At 31.9% G+C, this 23,844-nt stretch overlaps 1 protein-coding gene across 1 annotated transcript in view; it reads left to right on the forward strand.

The window, feature by feature from the left end:
• The window catches only part of LOC129218265 (spermatogenesis-associated protein 13-like), a 156,470-nt gene that overhangs the window by 110,977 nt on the left and 21,649 nt on the right, over window positions 1-23,844 (forward strand). Inside the window, 7 exon segments of the mRNA XM_054852491.1 lie at window positions 969-1,100; window positions 4,816-4,899; window positions 6,285-6,438; window positions 7,807-7,931; window positions 14,438-14,614; window positions 17,089-17,277; window positions 22,792-22,971. Coding sequence (XP_054708466.1) covers window positions 969-1,100; window positions 4,816-4,899; window positions 6,285-6,438; window positions 7,807-7,931; window positions 14,438-14,614; window positions 17,089-17,277; window positions 22,792-22,971 — 1,041 coding nt within the window.

The following is a 23,844-nucleotide window of genomic DNA, read 5'->3' on the forward strand; positions in this document are numbered from 1 at the left end:
TGAAATTTTACTGTATTTTTTTAAAAAAGCTGCGTTATTCAACATAGAATGTTGGTGCGATGCACAAAATCAATGATCAATGGGACGACATAAAACAAAACGATGCAATTCGTACAGCATGTAGCAATAATAAAACGCTGCACTATAGTAGTACTGTACAGTAGATACAATTATAGTTACATTTATAACTTAAAAATTGAAGATGATTTTTTATGCTGCGCAATCAGATCGTTATTCTAATATATTTTTAAATAGAGTAGTTTCGCATTTACTTTTATAACGTTTCCGTCCTATGGTTACACCCCTCTTTCAGGGTCTCTATAATCCACAATATAAGAGCAGCTTCCCATTTCATACTGTTTGCATTTTGCTTACGAGTTTCATATTAAAACTAAATTCTGAACTTATACGGATTGCCTTTTCTTGAACTTTAATTGCACGTATGGAAGGTTCACTCATACCTAATTGTTGAGCTACTTTCGATTCACTTTTTTGTTGTTCAAGCGTATCAAGAATCTTTACCTTTTCTTGAATTGGCGCAACTTTTCGCTCCCCCCCCCCCTCCATCTTCACTAACAAACCGATGTTTAGATGACTAGTGCGGTGTGTGGGAACTTGAGCAGTCAGTGATGCTAAAAAGATGAACGTGCATTCACGATGTCAATATTTAGTAGTAAATAACGAAGTAGACACTTAACACCACGATTACTTTTAAATAGTTTCGTGTTGTACGCGAGAAATTCGCTTTTGCTCTAAAATTCATTGCTCGTGAAAAGCTCACGTTATAGCCATTTCGCGTAAGTCGAATCGATCGCGTTGTAGCGGGAGTTGACTACTTGAATTTAGCCCCCTTGAATGTAGTGTGTAATTACATGGCAATATTGCATGCCGTAAGTAATAAGTTTAATTCTATAGCTGTTTTCCTTAAACCTTAAATTTTAAATTTAAATAATAAATTTGTCTTTCAGTCTGTATTTTCTGGAAGTGATGCAAATATTCATCAGAAAACAACTGCATCGCCAGATTATTCTTCCAAGTCAAAAGCTGTTACTGATTCGTTAACCCCAGAAAATAATCTCTCTCCACGCACAAAATCTTCTGTAAGTAACGCTACTGATTAGTAAAAGTTAAGCCTATATAAGTGAAATATATATATTATAAAACAGGTAAAAACGTTCAGTGCGAGAAAACACGAATTCAGAAAAACTATTCAAAATAATCGTACGTGTTTGTCTAGGAGTGAATCAGACATGATGAGTAAAATTGCTATTTTGTTGCAACAAACGTTTTCTTTATTAATTTGGATTAAGGCAGTTACTTCAGAGAGAGCAGTTTGCGTGCTTGAAAAATTCGCAATTATTAAAGATTATTATTTGGAAATTATTCAATATTTATAATATTACATTAAGAGTTAGTATTTTTACAACTACCACCCCTTGTTACATTAAGTTTTACATTGTCGCTGTTTTGTTAGCAAGGAAAATCAAACAAACCCTAATGTTTTTTCTTTATGGAACATCGCCAAACGTCACCTATTTGTTTAATATCTCAGCTATTGTTTAACTATTTTAAAAAAGGAAAAAAATAAAGAAGTAGAAAAATCATTTTAGAAAAACTTGTGCACCATAATTCCGTAGGATGTAAAATTGACCAAATCAAATGTGATTTGCTAGAAATTTTGCAATGGAGATTGCATACACGAGCTTAGGAATGTAGAATTTTCATTTCTAATTTGTCCTTATGCCGTGTTGTATTGTTGTATTTGTTTATGGGTCATTCTTAAAAAAGTAACTTTTCTGTCACACGCCTTTTACAGAAAAAACTTTAAGGAACAATTCATTTAACAATGTTTTTTAATTTCATCAAAAATAAATCTATTTAAACCTGCCAACAATTTTTTAATAATTTTCATTTTAGGATATTTTTGATACACATGTGAATTCTCACCTCCGTGACATGTCACACACCTGGTGTGACTGTTTTTTGTTGCTTAATAACTTGTTTAATTAAAAGTTAGATATTTATTTATTTATTATTCCATTCACAAGTGTCTCAAATACTAATTGTTTAAGAATATTTAATTTTTTAATATTGTATTTTAGTTTGTTTTTTTAGGATAAGTTGTTATGTCACACAAAAAATGCTCACCTCCGTTATCCAAACTTAAAATGCAATTCCTCATTAACACGTGGCAGTAATGACATCAAATTTTATATTCCATGATACAAGGGAACCCCCTTGTTATCCCATTGTTTATTTTCAGCCATAGTTGAAGTTGTGAGATTTTTGTCGAAAAACAAGGAGATACAGATTTTGCTGTAAAAACTTAGTGTGGTTATTCTGACTTCTCACCTCCATGAACGCAAATTTCAGGGATGTAAATTAATGTGAAAAAAGAAGTGAACATGTTTTCATATGCTTGATATGTGCAGATTGTAGCATTGAAGAAAAAACATATTTCCCTGAAAAATGTATCCATTAGGCCTATATTAATAGAAAATTCCTCACCTCCGTGACAGACCATATCAATGTCATTATTTGTGAGTTGAAAATAAACGATGGAGGTTAAATACATCAATCTTAGTCATTCTACCACAATTATAAATTACCAGTGCATTCTCAAAATTACTAAATACTATTTTTTACAAACATTTGATAACTAAAACGATAACTATTAATTAAGCCGTGCTTTAATTAAGACAGCTTAATATTGAATTCCCACTAATCATTAAAATAGCTTATTATTTGCACAATTAGCAAAATTACTACTTTGATATTAAATTGGCCTCAGTTTTTAAACATTGAAACAAATTTTCTTTTTTTTTTATTTCCATGAACAAGGCATTTTTTAATTTTTTGTATTTATGAGTAAAATAATTGGAACTTAGCTGGGCCATTGTTTGTGGTTACTTCTAGTGGGAAACACTTTCATGTAAGAATGAAAAAAAAAAAACAAAAGGTTTAGAAATTGAAAAAATTTTGCGTTCAAAAGTTACGTTTTCTGGAGAATGACCCTTATATTGGTGAACGTGAAGATAAACATTTGTAATTCCTACTGAGAGATATACTGTTACGAGTATTCATATTCAATCATAGATACGTTTAGTAATATGCCATTGGTATTTTTTCCACATGTGAAATACATTGGACTGCGAACAACAGATGAAGCATGCAGTAACTTGGCAATCTAACAATAACGCTGGAGATGAGCGATTGGGATGGAATATTTTAGATTTCCGACTTATGTGTTTGTGTAACTTATGATTTCTGAGTCCTAAAAAGATCTGTTTTAGTTTTCATGTAATTTTTGTAAGGGCTCAAATAACTCAATTCATGAAATATGCCACTTTTTTGGGGGGGGGGGAGTCGAAAAATGATTTTCTAGGTAAGCAGCAATCATACGTACATTCGATACACAATGCAAAAAGAAAAGGAATTATTATATATTCCCTTATTGAAAATATGTTTTTTTTTTTTTTTTTTGCAGTGATATTACTTTATTAAAATTTTTCTAAAGTTTTAAGAAAACAGCTTAAAAGGTTTATGACGACTAGTAATAAGACAGCAGGAATGCTTCTTTTGACACTCACTCTCCCGTGGAAAGTGGACTAAAACCTGATGTGGTTGGAAAAAGAACCAAGTACAGGTTTCAAATCAAGAGGCCTACTTAAATCAAAAACTGCTAAAAAATCGAACTCAACAGCAATTTTCTTAGAAATTGTTCCACTAGTGTAACACGCAGTTCAAAAAATGAATATGCATCCTGACAACGCAAAATCAAGCAATGTGAGGTCTGAAATGCTTTCTCAGTGCGAGAAATTCGAGATATGCCAGGAGTATTCCAGACCGTTCGGAGTTCCATGCTCCAAAGATGTGAGTTGTGCATTGTAGTGGGTTGAAAAAACTTAGCCCTTAGACCCATGTACCTTTTTTTCGTGTATTGTTAAAAAGATTTTTCACTTGCCGTTTCTATTCTTTATTGTACTTTTGTGTACATTACCGCTTGAAGAAAGCATTTCTTACTCCGCATTGCTGTGTGATTTCATGTCGTCTGGATGCACCCTACCCCTCTTGAGTTTTGAAACAGTTAACTGAGACACATTGTGTGTGTGTGTGTATATATATATATATATATATATATATATATATATATATATATATATATATATATATATTATTCAAACTGATTTTCTGCCCCCTCCTCTCATTCGTCCGCTTTTTATGAGTTACATTTTTTTAAAAACAAGTTTTCAATATAATAATTGTGCCGGACATGATTTTCTCTTATTTATACCATTCGTTTTCATTGATTGATAATGTTGGCAATCAAATGAAAAGTTGAATATTATGCTTTACTATCGTATTTGCACTCTTGAAGGGTATTTTTATTTGCTATTGTATAAGAGTACAAATTTTGTTTTCATTTGCATCACTCAAATTGCTTTTTGTTGTAGAATAAGTAATTCGCTTGCTCCGGGATATGAAGTAAACTACGATTGTTTTGTTTCAGGCTAAAATATTTCTTTAGTTTCAGGCTAAAACACTTTCTCTTTTAGCTTGAAACCAAAAATATTCTAATTAAGTTATTTGCTATAAATACTTTGTGACCGCTAGGATTTTTAAAACATTCATATAACATTCATTTTGTGTCTTTGATCCTTTAATGTTGTAAAATTTTATGCGTGTGTGCGAACTCTAAAATTTGTCTTGCAGCATTTTGCTCGTAAGGAGTGTCAACTAAGAATTAGAAATATATATTTTGCATGTATATTTTATGTATTTGCTTCTGATATTTTTTTTAAAATTGTATTATAGGATGGCAGGCATGACTTAACAAGGACAGCCTCGGATACAACAAGTTCAGAAGACCAACAGAAAAATATTTCTAGTCTTGATCAGGTATTTAAAACTATTTTTGATACGTTATTTGATCTAGGTATATGGAGTAGTTACTTTTGTAATTCACAGTTCTAAGTTTTATCTTTTCTATTTAAATATGCATACATGTATTCAAAAACGTATTTTTACAAATTTCTAGTTTAGAGCATTTCTAGAAAGATTACAAAAATATGACAGCAATAGCACAGTGCGGAAAATAAATAAATATAAATAAATAAAACTTGTTTAATAGTTCAGACACCACTCTTGCTTATTCTTATGCAAAACTTTAATTTAGAAAAATTTCGGAGCTGGGTGAAATTCCCTGAAGCTCACCCCCTCCGAAAACATCATCAAAAGATTGCTTACAGATGTGTAGTTATGATTTCAATTTTGAAAAGTTTACGCGGAAGCGCTTCCGAACCTTCCCACCCTATCATTAAAGATGTAAAGATCACATGCAGTGTGTCTACACAAAATTCCTATTCTTTTGTGATATTACATCAAATATAGCATTTTTTTTATTTTTGATGAAATTATTGAAAATTTCCCCAGTTTTTATTCAATAATGGTCAACTTCAAGGCTCGAGCAAACCCTCAAGAAATTTTTTTTCTGTCAAAATCCTTTTGTATGACTTAATATCTCTACAAAAGAAAACTTTTCCGCACTATTACTTAAAGGTTATCAGATTTGGATTTTTTTCACTCCACCCTAATGTTTACCCAGCATTCCGTTCCCCTCCCGATGGGAGGTCACTGTATAATCTCCCAAAAAATTCACGATTCGGCAAATTTTGCCTGACGGTTCTTCAAATTTGGAGACATAATTGAAATATTTAAATGCCTAAATGTAACTATTTACTAGATGTAAGTTAAGTACATATTTGTGCATATCCGTATTTTATCACTCGGAAAAATTTGGAGTGCCATTTGACTATTTGAGAATTTCTCCCATCCTAAAAATTTTAAGTTGGTGGCCCTGCTGGTGATGATGATACTGATGACTCTCCTTCGTTTAAAATGATTTTAAAGTCTGTAATTAGTTAAAGTTAGACAAGAACTACCACCTTTTACTTTAAACTTCTGCAGACTATGATTCTAGAATAGATAAGGGGATATTGCAGATCGTCCTCTTCATTTGTAGATGGTGGCAGAATTTTTTTCCCGACAACTTAGGGGTTTTTTTTCCCTCAGTTGCTCAATCGCGATATTTCTCTCAGTTTGATTTGGCAATTTTGCACACCTCAAATTTTTTACTCCGTGCAGGAGCACGGACTGACGGAGTAATAGTTCAGCCCTGGTGGGAGAGTTATTTGGACTTAACATGCCGATTCTAAACATATATGTGCTATTGCTGATATGCTATCAATCTTTTCTAAAGTCTTCTTTTTATTTTCCATTTTCAGATATGGCGAGCTAATCCTATGAAATTGTGTAGAGCACATTCACGAATACTAATGTCCAAACAGAGAGGGCGATATCGTCTGAGACGCTCAATTAGTCAACCAGTAGAACTGGAAATGACTGGCTCTGTACACAATTTAAGAGAATGTACACGAGGTAATGTATTTTTCATTCATATGCTTAGGTTAAAATCATTAGAAATGCTAAACATTTTAGATGGAACACCGAGAGCTCTAAAATTCATACTCAAAGAAGCCAAATTTATACTCGTATTCACCACCCAAATCAAGCAACATTCGCACCTCATGTCAGGGACGATTTTTTCTCCCAAAAAACACTTTTCTGTCGGTGTTGCCATGACAGCAAGCCGTATTGAACGGAATCCGTCAATATGACGAGAAGCTAGATATTTGACGTCCGTCTAGTTGTGAGTCGCATTTCATTGGTCTCCCTATTGGGTGAGTACTGCCATGTGCTTTACATCCGTCTGCAATCCACATGTTCAGTGGTGATGTCAGGGGTTGTCAGAAACCCGGGGATGTTTCCAACAAGGCCGTTGCTAAGGGAGAAAAAACCTAGAATCCTCGTATGAATAGGGTTTGAGCGATATTTAATGGGTGGTTTTTTGCCAATTAAATGCTTTAAATATTTTTTTAGTTTTTTTGAGTTACATATAAGCCACCCGTATACATCATTTTACGAGTATCGATAGTTTTTACATGTGAATTGGGTTAAAATTTAGCAATACATAGACTTTTGTGGTATACAAAATGTTTTTTCTAGAGATTTCTTATAGTTATTTCCTTTTCTTTGAGGGGAGGGGGACAGGTCCGCCATTTAAGAGGGTCTGGAGAGGCATTGCCTCCCTCCCCCGCTTTCTGAAAATTGCTGCAGTTCTATAAATTAAGGTGTAATTTTTTGATTCTCGATGTAATATGCATTTGACAGTATGCCATTTGCAATTCCCCCTTTGGAGAAAAAGTTGAAATGACGGGACAAAGGAGAGATTTATATTGCTTGAAGCTTAATTTAATTATAATTCTTTCTTTGGGCAGGTTTTATTTCTTTTTTAATTGTTTAGGTAAGTTTTTTTTTTCTTTTGGGAAGGAGAATTTTTACTTTCCTCGATTGTGGTGCTTGTTTTCATTGAAATTTTTTTCTTCGGATGGGAGGGGGATGAGAGATTACATTGTTCTTTTCCTTTTTTTTTTTTTTTTTTTTTTTTTTGGCTATTTTTCCTGAAATAAGTGTCCAAAAATCTATTCAATTTTTTGGACTTACACCCTTTCCCATATCAATGCCTCAATTTTTATTCTCATGAAAGAGGGGGTAGATTGTGTTAGGTTAAATGATGTGAGTTATGAAACCTTAATGTCAGAAAATTATATTTAGAGGCTGCATTTTATTGCTTAATTGTACAATGCAAGGCTTGCTCCCCTAAATTTCAACATTGGCAATCTGTATTAAACACTTTTCCTAAATATGCTAGTTTTACATATTATCTTATTAATACAAATCTTATAGGTTCTGCTGATCATGATAGCTTTCAGAAAGGAAGTTTATCGTCAGATGATGAGGCTTCTTCAGAAAGTGACATCTATCACAGTCATTGTTGCAGCCCAAGTAGGCGCTCAAATACATGTTGGGAGGTAAGTGAAGCAGAGTTAATTCAATTTCTTTTATGCCTTTTCATAATGCCAAATAAGGTTTTATTCTGCTTCATTTTGAGTTTTATTTTCATAAACTGTTATTTTTATACTTATACTACCATTTAGAATTAAGGATATGAAACAAATTTTCACAATCTAAGCATATTTAAAATCATTTTATGTCATTGTTTTTTTGCATTAATTATGCAAATATTATTATAATATTTTTTCTTCGTGTTATAAGTTGTCTTTTGCATATTTGTATATTTGAAGTTGAAAACATGTTTTGTCTATTGGGAGGCATTGGCACCTTGTTTTTCATATTATATCACTAATATTGTTCTTATTTACCCCCCCCCCCCTTTTACTTATGCTTTTCTAAATTATTCTTCCTTTTTCTTTTTATGCTATTCATACTTATCAGCCATGCACTCAATAAAACAAAATCCAACATCCAACTTCTGTAACAAATAACACAGCTCACATTTCTTTGCATTGAAAAAGGTGTTCTTTGTAACACCAAAACATGTGTCTGCAGTACCAAAACATGTGTCTGCAGTAATTTGCAATTATTGTGCATCAAAACATTTGTTAATTGATTCATTTAATCCACTTCTGTATTCAGCAAATCCACTAAATATTTCAAATGCCTCAAAGAAGCAAACAATGACAAAGATTTAATATTTTGCACTTATTTTAGCAATGATTTTTAACCGACTTCAAAAAAGGAGGTTATGATTTCGTATTGCAGCCTTTTATGTGTGTTTTCGAATTATTCCAACACTACTGGACCGATTTGAATTTTTTTTTTTTTTTTGTTTGGAAGGGTATACTTCCCAGATGGTTCCATTGTAATTTGGTCTGGATCTGATAAGGGATCCCGGAGAAATCCTAGAAACTTTAAATTTCATACGTCATGGTCACGTGATGTTGCTGTGATCGGTGTATTTTCACACCTAAGGTTTTGGCTTTCTCTTGAGCGATATTTAATTCTCGCGGCACATGGATGATTAATTTTCTCAATGCTGCGCCGGCTGGTAATTTTTTATTATAAGTGTTTTTAATGTATTTATTACTGCGTAGCACAGCAGTAAATTAAATATACTTTGCTACTTTAATAGTTGAATCAATTACCTTAATATTTTATTTACTAATAAATAACTTTATTTAGGCACTAAAATATAAAGTTCTTTATTTAATATTCCAATTTTTAAATATATTTAGTGTTGAATTGAGGGGGAATTGAATACAGCGCACCCCTCCCCCGCGATTTAATTTATATTCTTTAATAATATACATTATAACTGTGTATGATTTCTGAAGTTTGACCAATATTCTGGATTTACTATTTCACGATGCTGCCAGTTCAATTTGAAATTAGGGTTACATTAATTAGCAATCTTCAAAAAAAGGAGGAGGTTCTGAACTCGTCAGATTTGTTTTTCCTTTGTACAACGTTCCATAAATACTCGAAGACACCTGTACCCAGGGGCGTGCACGGGGAGTGGGGAGGGACACCTGTTCGCCCGGGCCCGAGCCTGGAAGGGGCCCAATATTTTTGTAACTAACGGTGAAATATACAGGTAAACAATATGGAGAGGGGCCCGGAAAAGTCATTTGTGATGTGCTCCAAAATTTCTATGCACGCCCCTGCCTGTACCGATAAGGAAAAGTCTTTTTTTGTTTGAAACAGCATAATTCCTCGGCAGTCTAATGTTAATCAAGTTCAGGTTTGATGAAATTGTGGGAACTTTTCAAATATCACACTAGCATTTAAATCAATTTAAACTTTATTAACTTTGTATATCGTCTCACTTAGTGAACCGGTTTTTATGCTTTTTTTTTTTTGTTTAGTGGTGGTTTTGTTTAGGGGGTGGTCATATTAGGTTCCAAATTTTTGATTTACCCTATTTGTTCTTTAGGGAAAAGTTAAGGGTAAAACAATAAATTTCATGCCATTTCTCTCACAAATGATTAAATATAAAACCCATTGATAAACAAAGGCCATAAAACAAAGGTTTATACTTTATTTACCTATAGTTAAAGAAAGTACTAAAAATATATATTATTAAGAGTAATGATAATGTAAATTTTGAATTAAGGATTCTCTGAAGCAAACATAAAATTCATTCTAGTGGAATTTTTAATCTTCATCTATAGTGGGGCCATGTGAAGAAACAAGCGACTTTTATTACGAGTTACATGACACTAATTGTGATTTTTTTTTTTTTTTTTTTAGTGACTCATGCATTTGCTTTCGGAAAGCAAACTTTGATAAAGTTGAACAAATGATGAAGACAATTTTTTTTGTGCATAGTTACGCATTTGAAAAAGCCTTTCTTCACAGTCGTCAGAAGTCTCCGAGACGCTCGCCATGTTATTTACACCATTAAAAAGCAAAAAAATAAATTACTTTTAAATCTAAAAAAAAAACGCCTTCAAAAAATATCCAGGAACTAAAAAGAAAAAATAACTGATTACACTTACATTCTATTTCTTACCCAAACATAGAAATAAAATTTATTTTACAATTCCAGTACAAAAATCAACTAAACTAAACACCAAATTTTAAAATAAACACCGATTTAAATTACTATACGATGAATTATTTAAATACCTAACTAATTATATACGATCTCTTAATTTTTAATAACCTTTTGAAGTCGGAGCCTTCTATAAACTACTACCTAACGTAACTGAGTAGGTTTAGTTTTAAAGACTAATTATTTCGCGTATAGTTAAATTAGTGTTTAATTCAGGATTTGGTGGGTTGTTAGTTATGTTATGTAGTTGTTTATAGGAGGCCCTGACTTCAAAAGGTTATTGAAAATTAAGAGATCATATATAATTAGTTAGGTATTTAAAATAGTTCATCATATAGTAATTTAAATCAGTGTTTATTTTATAATTCGGTGCTTTGTTTAGTTGATTTTTGTACTGGAATTGTAAAATAAATTTCATTTCTATGTTTGGGTAGGAAATAGAATGTAAGTGTAATCAGTAATTTTTGGCTTTTTAGTTCCTGGGTTATAGTGCCTAGAAAGAGTAGTGTGCCGATCGACGGGGAAAAAGTGAGGTCAGATCTGAGGAAAATCCAGATGGCGCTGCGCTCAAGGAGTACCTTATGCTCCTCAATCAGACTCGTTTTAAATCAGGAATTGCATGCTGATTTCGCAGTTTAAAAGCCCTGTTTTTCGGATTGAACTTATTTCTGCGCAAAGGACAAATTCTGTAATAAGTGCTATTTGTTACATGGGTGTTCATTTATTTTTTGAAGAATATAAAATTACCTTATGCTAATTTATCTTTAATGAAAATAGTAGAATATAAGGGGCCAGTCATTAAATACGTAAGGGTCCCGAGGGGGAGGAGGGTTGGAAAAGCCTCTACGTACCTGGGGGGGGGGTCAAACTCATTCTTACGTAATATTTTCCAAGTCGGTATTTCACATTAGAAATTGCGCGGTCAACAAGTGATTTGGCACAGATTATGTTCCATTTGCGTCTGGAAGGTAAGAAACATGTTAGGATAAGATGTTTTTTTGTTTGTTTTACAAAGAATGAATAGTGTAAAATATAATAAAAGAGTCGCATTGTGTATGGCATGTTTTATTTTTAATTAATATTACATCAAAACAAAAGCAAAAAAAAAATGTCGAAAAAACATTTAGTTTAGATTCTAACTTTTCAGTAAGTATTTCTTTACACAAAAGATTTAATTTAATAATGTGAATTTAATAACGATTACAGTGATGTAACGACTCCAAAATTTGTTATTTTATCATTTTGAAAAACAAAATGGAATCTTACTTAAGAATAGGAGGGGGGGGGGTGAAAAATCTTACGCACCCTTACATGGAGGGAGGGGGATCAAAAATTGCCAAAATCATCCTTAAGTAATTAATGAATGGCCTCTAAGTATTCAATAACTGCATGTCTCTTTTTTCTCTACTAATAATAAAGCTGAAAGTCTCTCTGTCTGGATTTCTGTGACGCGGACAGCACCTAGACCGTTCGGCGGATTTTCATGAAATTTGATAAAGTTAATTTGTAGCTCGGGGTGTGCACCTCGAAACGATTTTTCGAAAATTCGATTTTTTTTTTTTTTTTTCAATTTTAAGAACAGTTTCCAGAGCAAAATTATCATAAGATAGACGAGTTAATTACGAAATTATCATGACGTGGAACCGTAACATGGGAAGAGCGAATGAACATAGCCAATTGGCCAATCAAATAGCCAATCAAATTTTCAGTCAGTTGTGTAAAATTTGGTTTTGAAAACATCCTTGTCTTTGTGTCTACTTCAATAATGATCTTTTTATCATCAATATTATTTTCCACATAATTTACATTATATACAAAAACTACAATATTTGGAGATTTTTCAAATTTCATACAAACCCAATATTCGTTAGGCAAATTAATATGAACAATTTCATTTATGATAGAGTTATACGTGGTTATTTCAGTTTCTTCTGCGGAAAGATAAAGTTTTATTTTTTTCAAACAGGAACATTTTTCTTAACTGCTTAATTCCTGATGGACCTTTTCTTTGGTAATTTTTTAGTAAAGTATGTTGGCAGATTTGGGAAAATTGTCGGAATTGCCTCATCTTTCAAAAAAGTTTTTCCCCGAGGAATCAAAACTTCCTCACCATTTATAATGTGCTTAAAATGCGTTTCAATAAAATGTTTTTCGAAATGCAGAGCACAAATTGAGCAATATTTGTCAAAAACTTTATCTAACCTGGGAATTAACGAGTTCCACTTTAGTTTTTCTTCATCTGCTGGAGCTTTAAAAAGCGTAACTTTTTCCTTACATGTTTTGTACCCACTTTCAACTTTGATGCCTCCATTAAAAGCCTTAAATGCTGTTTCATGAAATATTTACGAAATAAAGGTAAAAAAGAGAAACGCGGAACTAAATTGTAACAAAATCCCGCGTCTACTAATGTAAATACCGCGAAATTGAACGTGCACCTCGACTGCACTGCCATCTAGCGGTTTTCATTCAATTCGTCTTCAAGAATCGCAGGGAAAAAAGCGCCGGTCGGCACACTACTCTTTCTAGGCACTATACCAGGGTATTTTTTGAAGGCGATTTTTTTTTATTATTTAAAAGTAATTTATCTTGAAGATTCGAATATAAATCTGATACTTTTAATTTAATTTATTGGTTTCAATATTGGTTTTTAAAAAGTGTAGCAGTATGTCATCAACAGATGCATTAACTAAATTTTATATTAATATCTTTCATTTCTGAAATATTATTTAGCTAGTGTAAAAGTTTTTAAATACTTGTCAAAAGAAAAAACCTATGCCAAGTATGAAGTACTATCTATTATGTAAAATAAACTTTTGTTTCTCGGAAGTGAAACATCATTTGTACTAATGTTTAACCCCTTTTTTTAATCAATCAAATGGATAATAAAAAATTTTATTTTAAATTTTGGTTATACTACACTATTTTTGAGAAAGTAAATGCTTTTGCCTCAGAGCAAAAGTTTGGCATGCAAGATCCCAGAATTACATTAAGATATCCTACTGTTCCTCTGAGGCAATGATGTGTGTCAAAGGATTAGTGAAATGTCTAATGTTATCTCAAATAGAAGCAAATTTGAATGTCCTACTTCAGTTGTACTCAACTGGCCTTCTACCAAAAATCATTTTGTGTGAGGGAGCTCAAAATAAAATGGCTATTTAAGTTTATAAAAGCCCTAAGCTCTTAAAGTTTAGTATGTAACATAATTATCATGACTTAATTTTTTAAATCCTGATTTATCTGTTTAAATGTTTAACTGTTTAAATCCTGACTTATTCTGGACGTCTTAATAAGTCAGGATTTAAAGTTTAGTCAACAGTGCAGCATAGCTAGTAACAAAGCCAATAAGATACTTATGTCTATCAATAGATCTATTTCAAACAAATCTAAAGAAGTTCTTCCCTTATATAGAAGTTTGGTAAGACCTCATTTGGAGTATGTTGTTCAGTTTTGGTGTCCTTATCTTAAGAAAGATATTAATGTATTGGAAAGGGTTCAAAGGCGGGCTACGAGGCTAATAAATGAACTGTCTCATTTAGACTAAGATTCCAGGCTTAGAATGCTAAAAATGTACAGTCTTGAGCAAAGAAGAAACCGAGGGAACATGATTCAGTTGTTCAAATTTATTAAAATGAAAGATGTTACAGGGCTAAAGTTTAGCACTGAAAACAGGACAAGAGGTCATTGTTTTAAGCTATTTAAATCTCTGGCTAAAATGGATATTAGGAAAAATTATTATTTTAGCAGGATAGTTGAACCTTGGAACAGCTTACCGGAAGAGGTGGTAATAAGGAATGGAGTAGAGTTTTAAAAGGGCCATTGATCTTCACTGGGGATTGTAAATTGACTAGGACCAGCCTAGCTGGGCCCAGAGCCTGTTGTTGGTCGTCACTTTTGTATTTGTATTATTTTAATAAACTTTCTTCTATGCCAGAAGTTATTAATTTGAAATACTATTTTGTTTAGCTTTCTGGAGAAGGTAGTTTGTATGCTGAAGCCATTTGGGACCACGAAACCCTTGATTCAGAAGAATTGCCTTTTCTGGCTGGTGATATAATTGAAGTTACAGATAGAAGTGATCAAGATTGGTGGTGGGGCACAAAGGATGGTCATGGGGGATGGTTTCCATCTGCATTTGTAAGGGTAAGTAGCTCTTGTCCCTGTGGGCACTTTTTATTGTAAAAAGATTCGATATGTATCAAATTTGTGACAAATCTTTTGTTGCATTTTATTTCAATCTACGAATGGTTGGAAATTGGACGAGTGACTAATACTCCTTTGAGTAAAATGATTAAAATTAATGTGGAGTGAAAAAAAAAATTACAAAATTTATTTTCCATCTTTTTCCCATTGTTGTAGTTTATAGGAAAAATCCAACAGTTGTGGTAGTAAACCAAATATGAGGAGTAATTTAACATGGTGTTGATTCATTTATATATATATATATATATATATATATATATATATATATATATATATATATATATATATTAAAACTCACAATAGAAAGAGGAGAGGGGAGGGCAGTTATTTTAGCAGTGTTTATAACAGTGAAAAAGGGTTAAATTTAAGTATGAGTTTGTTACTCTAAATTGTTTTGTTTCTACAGTTCAAACTACTTGCCAACATAAATTTGGAAGCTTGGCTCTTTTTTTTTAGGGTTGGCTATTGATAATTAGTTACATATACGTACAAATCTTATCATCTTGCTATAATTTAAAAATAACTGGGAGTTTATTGAAATATGAAATTGCTTCACAAACCAATGTATTCTACGAAAGCATTTATCATGAAACAACAACTGAGATAGCAAAGTAACCATAACCAACTTCACTCTCCATTTTGTAAAGAGAACTGACATAAGAGGTTTGATTCAATGTACACCTGCAAACTTGAAATAAACTCCATCTTGTTATTAAGCATTATTTTAAAATAAAAAAAACCGGATATACAATATATGTTAATAAAAGAATTATTTGTGGATAATTTTTTAATACTTTTTGCAATGTACTGTATAATAAACAGATGCTGAGATTTGCTTCAAAAGAAGCTGTAAAATGAATGAATATTGCAGTCACTAATGCAGCCAGCATTTATCTGCAGGGGGAGGGAGTCATAAGTGTTTATATGTATATAAAATACCATACAATAACTTAAATGTAATAGCTCTGGAAGAGTTTGACCTCCCTGCTATATGCCCCTTATTGTGCCATTAAGCAGAAATCAGTTGTTTGACACTCTGATATGTCTTGCTGACAATGCACGTAAAGGTGAAGAAGCCTTAAAACATCTCTCTTTATGAAATCCTAGACAAGGGCCTGAAAAAAGGGGGAATCTTTCAGGTAAATTGCAAATAAAAAGAATGAAGCATTCAGATATTTAAATGCAAAATATAACTCACTCATATTTAAAACATGAAATAGAAAAGAGCTAAAACTAAACAGAATTCCATTTCATTAATTCTTTTGAAAAAAGAAATAGTGATTGCAATACTGATCCAAAAATACAATTCCAGTATATGGTGGTGTTGTACACATGATACTGATTACCAGTGTTAAACCTTTTTCAAAAATGCAATAAAAACATACTTTGTTTCCTTACCATATTTCATAATTTTGTCCAAAACCTGCATAAACTGAAAATATAACCAATTTGGATATGGACAAATATAAAATGAAAGAGCAAATGTTATTGCTCAATATTAATTATAAAAATAGTATAATTTAATAAAAACTTATGTCATTTGAATCAAAAACTGAAAATAAAAATGAACTGTTACATTATTTCGATGCAATCAAGGAACTTTGCATAAAGCATGTTTATAAAGAGAATTTTTTAAATTGTGACTGAGGAAAATCGTAAACCATCTATTGAAATATTATTTAGCCTCAAGCATATTTTCTTGCACAAAGTTCTTACAGTTGAATATGCTCCCTTAGTTCATACTGGTCAGTGGTAAATTATTCTTAAAACAAAGACCTAATACATTTGTAACTAGTACACTTGTAACTTTTGAAATTAACTTTTATGCAAAGGCAAGTGGGGGAGGCTAATTAGAAAAAGTAAATGATCAGTGAAGTGGAAGAAATAAAAAGGATCATGCACATTAAGTGCATGAAAATGTAGTTCATTACTGCATCCCTAGAGGAGAACACGTTTATGTATTCTTTGGATACTTTCATTCATTCATACTTGATCAATATGTGTTTCCGACTTTTTAATTTAGCATGAAAAAGGTTGCTTTTTGAAAAAAATGCATTTAAAATAGCAGTAGATATCTAACAAGTTAAATTCATATCTTTTAAATTAAAAAAAATATATATCATTTACAGTTAAACCAAAAATACTGATATTTTACAACAACGAATAGTAATTTTTCAAAACTACCAAATATCCTGAAATACCAATATCCAGTATGCTTTTATGCTGGTATTTCAATCTCTAGATGAAAATAGTATAATTTTATTTTATTTTGTGACATTGTATAATGTTACTACTGCATGCATGAAAAGAATAGAGATTAAACCTAATATTTTTTATTCTAATTTGAGTCTGTTTGAAAATTTCATTACAATTTGTTTTTGAATCCTAGCTCAAATTCATTGTTTATTTTTTAGCTTTATGTTAGTCACAGAACTTCATCACTCCATTTTAATGGTGAACAGTCTGAAAACAGTCCGATTCCATGTTCTCCTTCCAAATTAAATATCAGCAATTTAAGCTGTGAGCAAGTGCGAGCCAATATTGTTCAGGAGATTGTTGCCACAGAAAAGGATTATGTAAAACACTTGAAAGATGTAGTCGAAGTAAGTAATGTTTTCTCTCTCTTTTCTTTTATAGGTGCTGGAAGAATTCTCTAATACAATATTTAGAATAAGCAATAAAGCTCTAATTTTACCCTACACTTTTTATTCCTCCTCTTCTTATCTCATTTAATGCTCCAATGAAAGAATATTTGATGAATCCAATAAAACTTGAGCTCACTTTTGCCACAAAGATTTATACTATTTTCCTACATTTTTCTTCATTTGGAGTTAAAACACTCTTATTATTATTTTATTTTTTTTGGCGGAAAATGCAATGGAAGGGTTCTGTTTCACATGATGTAACTAAATCTCTGAAGGGAATTACAACTAAAAATGCAAGTCCAAAATTGACGACCAGCAACAGGCTCTGGGCCCAGCTAGGATGGTCCTAGTCAATTTACAATCCCCAGTGAAGATCAATGGCCCTCTTAAAACTATACTCCCTTGCTCATTACCACCTCTTCCGGTGAGCTGTTCCAAGGTTCCACTACCCTGCTAAAATAATAATTTTTCCTAATATCCATGTAAGCCTGAGATTTAAATAGCTTAAAACAAGAGCTTAAAACGCTCGTCCTGTTTCCAGTGCTAAATTTTAGCCCCGTATCATCTTTCATTTTAATAAATTTAAACAACTGAATCATGTCCTTTCAATCTCTTCTTTGCTCAAGACTGTACATTTTTAGCATTCTAAGCCTGGAATCATAGTCTAAATGCGAAAGTCCATTTATTAGCCTTGTAGCCCGCCATTGAACCCTTTCCAATACATTAATATCTTTCTTAGGATAAGGAGACCAAAACGGAACAGCATACTCCAAATGAGGTCTTACCAAACTTCTATTTAAGGGCAGAAGAAATTCTTTAGATTTGTTTGAAATAGATCTATTGATAAACCCAAGCATCTTATTGGCTTTGTTACTAGCTATGCTGCACTGTTGACTAAACTTTAAATCCTGACTTATTAAGAAGCCCAGATCAGTAACTTTTTCTGACTGACTAATGACTGAACCTTGCAAATAATAACTTGTACACTTATTTCCATGCCCTAAATGTAGCACTTGACATTTCCCAACATTAACAGCCATACCCCATTTATCAGCCCACTCCATAATATGATCTAGATCCTCTTGCAGCTGATTTGCTTGTTCTTCATTTTCTAAAATCCCTATAACTTTGACATCAGCTGAATTAACACACATTCAATTCGTAAAAATATTTCAGTTTCTTAATATATGTACATCACACTTAGAGTAGTATGAAACATTGTGATAGCCAATTTGTGCTATCAAATGTAATCAAAAAAATGTATTTAATGTACATTGTTTGCAGGTTATTATATCTTGATTAGATATGTACTTGCAGGGTTCGTACGCCCTTGAAAAACCTTGAAAAGTGCTTGAAAAAAGAAAGTTCATTTTCAAGTGCTTGAAAAAGTTTTAAAACCTTGAAAAAGTTTCTTAGTGCTTAAATTCTCTCAAAAATCAACGAATTGTGCTTAGAAGTTTTAAAAAAGTATTTCACCAATGCAATTTTCTGAACATGTGTTCAGTATGCAACATCGCGAAAAATTGCTTTCGTGTTTGGGATTTCAATCCTTTTGCATCTTGTAAATATTTTGATGTTTTTTACAACCGAAAGATATTTTGACATATGGTACCTTAGATTAGTTTATTTTTTGTTTAATTTCATTAATTAAGAAAGAAATTAATTTCGAAACCATGACAACATTGAACTTACTCGGGTTTCGCGGAAAATTGCTCTTGTGTTTGAAATTTCAATCTTTTTGCATCCTGCAAATATTTAAATATTTTGGCTAATCAAATGTTAGTTTCGCATATGCTACCTTAGATTAGTATATTTTTTGTTTAATTTTAATGAAAAACAAATAAATTTATTTCATGGGAAACATGCCACGTCGAACGAACTCAGACTTTGCGAAAAATTGCTTCTCGTGTTTGAAATTTCAATCTTTTTGCATCTTGCAAATATTTAAATATATTCACTAATCGGATGTTATTTTCATATTTGCTACCGTAGATTAGCATATTTTATGTTTAATTTCAGTAAAATATAAGTTTATTTTATGGGAAACATGACAACATTAAACTTAATTCGCGAAAATTTGCTTCCCTTGTTTGAGATTTCAATCCTTTTGCATTTTGTAAATATTTTTATATTTTTGGCAATTAGTAGTTATTTTGACACTGCTACATCAGATTAGCTTATTTTATTTTTTTATTTTAATAACTAAAGAGTTAAAGAATTTATTACCTTGGTCTTGTTTAATTATTTGCTTATTTATGTTTGCAATTTTGAATGATTATCTTTACCTAATTTTTGGTCATAACAGATTTTTTTTTTTTTAATTTAAATTTCAGCAGTTGAGCACCTAACAAATTAACTTAAAGTTTGTATTTTAAATATAAAGTTGATTTATATAATTTTATTTATAAGTACATCATTTTTTTATGTCTGCTAAAATAAATAAGGTGTATAACAGGGGTGGTTGTGTTATGATTATTCACTTGAAATCCAGTAGTGTTCGTTTTTATGCTTTTACCTCCTTATATCTCCAATTTTCCCCTTTTCCTCAAATGTTCAAAATTACTACTTTACTGCGGGTACTTGGAGCTTACTGAAAGAGGCTTTAATCAGCAAAGGGGTAGATAGCTTAAGGAGGGTCTTTCATCTTCATTTGGATCTAATAAATTGACCAGTACCAGCCTAGCTAGGCCCAGTGCCTGTTGCTGGTTATCAACAGGCACTGGGCATGGTATTTCTATGCAGAATATTTTGACTTAATAAACTATTTTATGAATTGTATGCATAGCAAAAGTTATTGTTGTACATATGTATATTCAAGTAATAGGGGTCTTAGTTTTAAAAATTATTCCCCCCCCCCCGCCCCATTTTGCTCTTTGAAACTTTCAGGTAATTTTTTATGAACTCACAAATCACAATTACACCTGAATATTATTGCCTTTCTAAATTTAAATTCTAATTTCAACAATAACCCATTTTTTCCCAAAATAAAACTACTTTTGTCATAATACATGTCAACTTCTTTTAAATCTTTTCGATTCCGAAATATGGCTCTATAAATCTGAACTTGCACATTTATTGTCTATTGCAAGTTAATCAATGAAAGCTGAATAGGCTCAAGTTTGCATTCAGAGTATTTATCACTGCTTAAGCTGCTTTTGTATATTTTGAGGTGTAGAGACTGGACTGTGGACTTTCATAAACTTTTCTTACTTCCTAATTTTTAAATTTACTCGAGGACAGTTGAAATGCCTTATTGGCTGAACAGCTAATAAATACATACGAATAATTGATTTGCATACTTATAAATGATTTGCAAACCTAATATTTTTAGAACTTAATAGTGCAAACTGAAATAACTTTCTGGGTAGTGTTTTTGTCCTGACCTTTATATTGTAATAAACCACTGTATGGTACTGGAAATAAATGTTGAAACCGGGGGGGGGGGGGGGAGTGACTTCAAAAACTCCTCTCTGGCAATGCCATTGAACTTGGGTATTTTAGTTTCTTCCCATTAAAGTTAAAAGCACTTATGAAAGGGGTTTTTTTTTAAGTATTAATTTGCTGATTCTAGAAAATATACAAACCTCTGACTGCTGCAACGTTTGAAAAACCTCAAAATTAAACCTCTTGGTATCTGCTTCTCTTTATGACCGAACTTTTCAAACATTTTCAGAAAGACTTTCAACGCAGTAGATCTTTCATCAAAGCGTCTCTTGTTGTAGAAAAAACAGTTTTGTTTTCCTATACTTTTTTGTATTATTGCCTTATTTCTATGTGTTTGTAGTAAATGAAATCTGCATACAATATTTTTAGTACAAATTTATGATATTGCCTTGAAAACAAAATTTTTTACCTTGAAAAGTACTAGAAAAGTGCTTGAATTTTTTTCTGCCTATAGGGTATGAACCCTGACTTGGCTCTATCAAAAAACCTTAACCCCTGATAGGGTCCATATGGCTATGCTCCGTTGGTTAAATTGTTTCAAATGTGTGTGTTGATAAATAGCAGATTTTTTTTAATGAAATTTGTTCATTTATGTATCAGAAGTAAAACAAAGAATCATCACTTTTTTTTTATCATTGTGAAAAGAGAATGAATATTGACAAATTGATCAATATGGTATTCATGCTCATTTCACTATGATATGAGAAAGAATGAATACTTGAAATGCTATCTTTTAGTTGCAGTTTGTAGATAATTATATTTTTTTATTTCTTTTCAAGGTTCAGGAAAATGGTACATTGGGAAATGATATTCATTAATGAGTTTTTTTTTTCCAGCCATTAAATATCACACAGGCTTTTATCTTTTGTTACTGGACAACAATCAAACTAGTTTTTGAGCTTAGCTAATACAAATAAAAAGCAATTATAGTGTATATTCAGTAAATTACCGCCCATTAGCCAGGGCTAAAGCAGAAATATGTGAAATACACCGCCAGCTCAGTCATTTCCAGCCGAGGACTGCAGTTTCGTGCTTATTAGCACTCATCAGCCCGGCATAGGAAAGCGACTGAGCTGGAGATGGAAAACCTCTTAAGGAAGCCAAGAGTGCGAAACAAACTGGTAGCTAATATAGAATTAGCACACCAGACGAGTGACCGAAGCAATGGTTCGGTTTCAACTCGAAGATTGAACGCAAGGCAGGGTATATTCAGTAAATTACCGCCCATTAGCCAGGGCTAAAGCAGAAATACGTGGCGGTGTATTTCACGTATTTCTGCTTTAGCCCTGGCTAATGGGCGGTAATTTACTGAATATACCTTGCCTTGCGTTCAATCTTCGAGTTGAACCGAACCATTGCTTCGGTCACTCGTCTGGTGTGCTAATTCTATATTAGCTACCAGTTTGTTTCGCACTCTTGGCTTCCTTAAGAGGTTTTCCATCTCCAGCTCAGTCGCTTTCCTATGCCGGGCTGATGAGTGCTAATAAGCACGAAAACTGCAGTCCTCGGCTGGAAATGACTGAGCTGGCGGTGTAGTTCACGAATTATAGTGTATTTTTGCTTTATATAAACAATGGAAAACTAGGAGCAAAAATGCTATAAGGGATGAAATGTATGCAGATAGAAAACAAATAAAAGACAAAATAACATTTAAGTTGATGAATCAAGTTAGACCTTTTAAATTTGACAACAAAAACATGGTATTGAAATTATTTCAAGTTATCTGGAAAATTTAAGAGTTAGGCCATAAAATGCTCTAATACCTATTTTCATATTTTAAACATAGGACTCTGCCTAATTTCTTTTTATTACACTAAGTGAAATATTTAGTGCAGTGAAGTAACTTTGAAAAATATATTTAATTCATGAAAAAACAAATAAAAAAGCCTATTTATGTAGCTGATTTGGTAAAAAAAATCAATAATTTGTATTTCTTTTTTTACGTGCAATGCATCTTCATTTCTGAAAGATAATGTATATTCCTTGTCTCCCATGCATATTTCTTATTAAATTTTGCTTTGTTTTTAGGGCTACTTAAAACAAGTTCATCGACGGCCTGATATGTTTAGCAAAGAGAGAATTGAAACAGTTTTTGGAAATATAAGAGAGATTTATTGCTTTCAAAGCCAATTCCTGAAGCAGCTAGAGCAGTGCTTGGTTGAAGAAGCAGCTCATCTTAGTCAAATTGGGACTTGCTTTCTGAACCATGTAAATATAAAATAAGAAAAAACAACTAAATTAATTTTTATTTTTTATTAAATAACAATTGTACAATGTTGTTTTTTTTTTTTTTTTTTTTAAGAATTGTTTAGGTTTTGAAAAGCATTTTTTATTTATAGTAATAATAATGTAGAGAGGCATTGAAAAGTAGAAATTTGATAGCTTTTTAAAGGTTTGCATTTTTAAGTTTGTAATGAGTGTGATCCTATGCCATTTCTATTATATTTGTGACATATAATGGTAAGTGAAAAAATATTTTCTGGTCACTTTATTTCAAACAGCTGTGATTTATGACGATTTGAATTCACATTTCACAATTAGTTGGGACTTATATATTAAAACTAATTCTTGTTTCATTACAGTCATGACTTAAGAAACCTTTTTTCAATTGTAAAGTTGCATAACTTAGTTGTCACTTTCATTTAATTAGCAAATTTAACAGACTGGCAAGGAAGTATTTTGCATAGTGTTTCCCTTGGGTGCATGTTCGTCATATATGTATGGTTTACTTACATGATTTTGTAATTGTTGTAGTAAGAAAGCTTGTAATTCATCACTACTGAATTTTAGCCTTGTAATAACTCAGGCCCGGATAAATTTTGGGCCCCACTGCAAATAATTATCAAGGCCCTCCACCTGCCCATTGGATTACCCCTCTCCCCTCCAAACAATACATTTTTTAAAGAGTAATTGTTTGATTTTAGCTACTTTGAAATTTCGAATGCCTTTGTGAAATTTTTTTTACATAATTGTTTTATTATTGTTTTTTTTTAAAGCTTTTTTTCCTCTAAATGCTTCTGAGTAGTTATGTGGGTTTTTTAATGCTCATTTTATTTTTATTTTGTAAGTTATGTAAGTTAG

Source organism: Uloborus diversus, chromosome 3 (genome assembly GCF_026930045.1).
Source record: "Uloborus diversus isolate 005 chromosome 3, Udiv.v.3.1, whole genome shotgun sequence".
Classification (NCBI taxonomy): Eukaryota; Metazoa; Arthropoda; class Arachnida; order Araneae; family Uloboridae; genus Uloborus; species Uloborus diversus.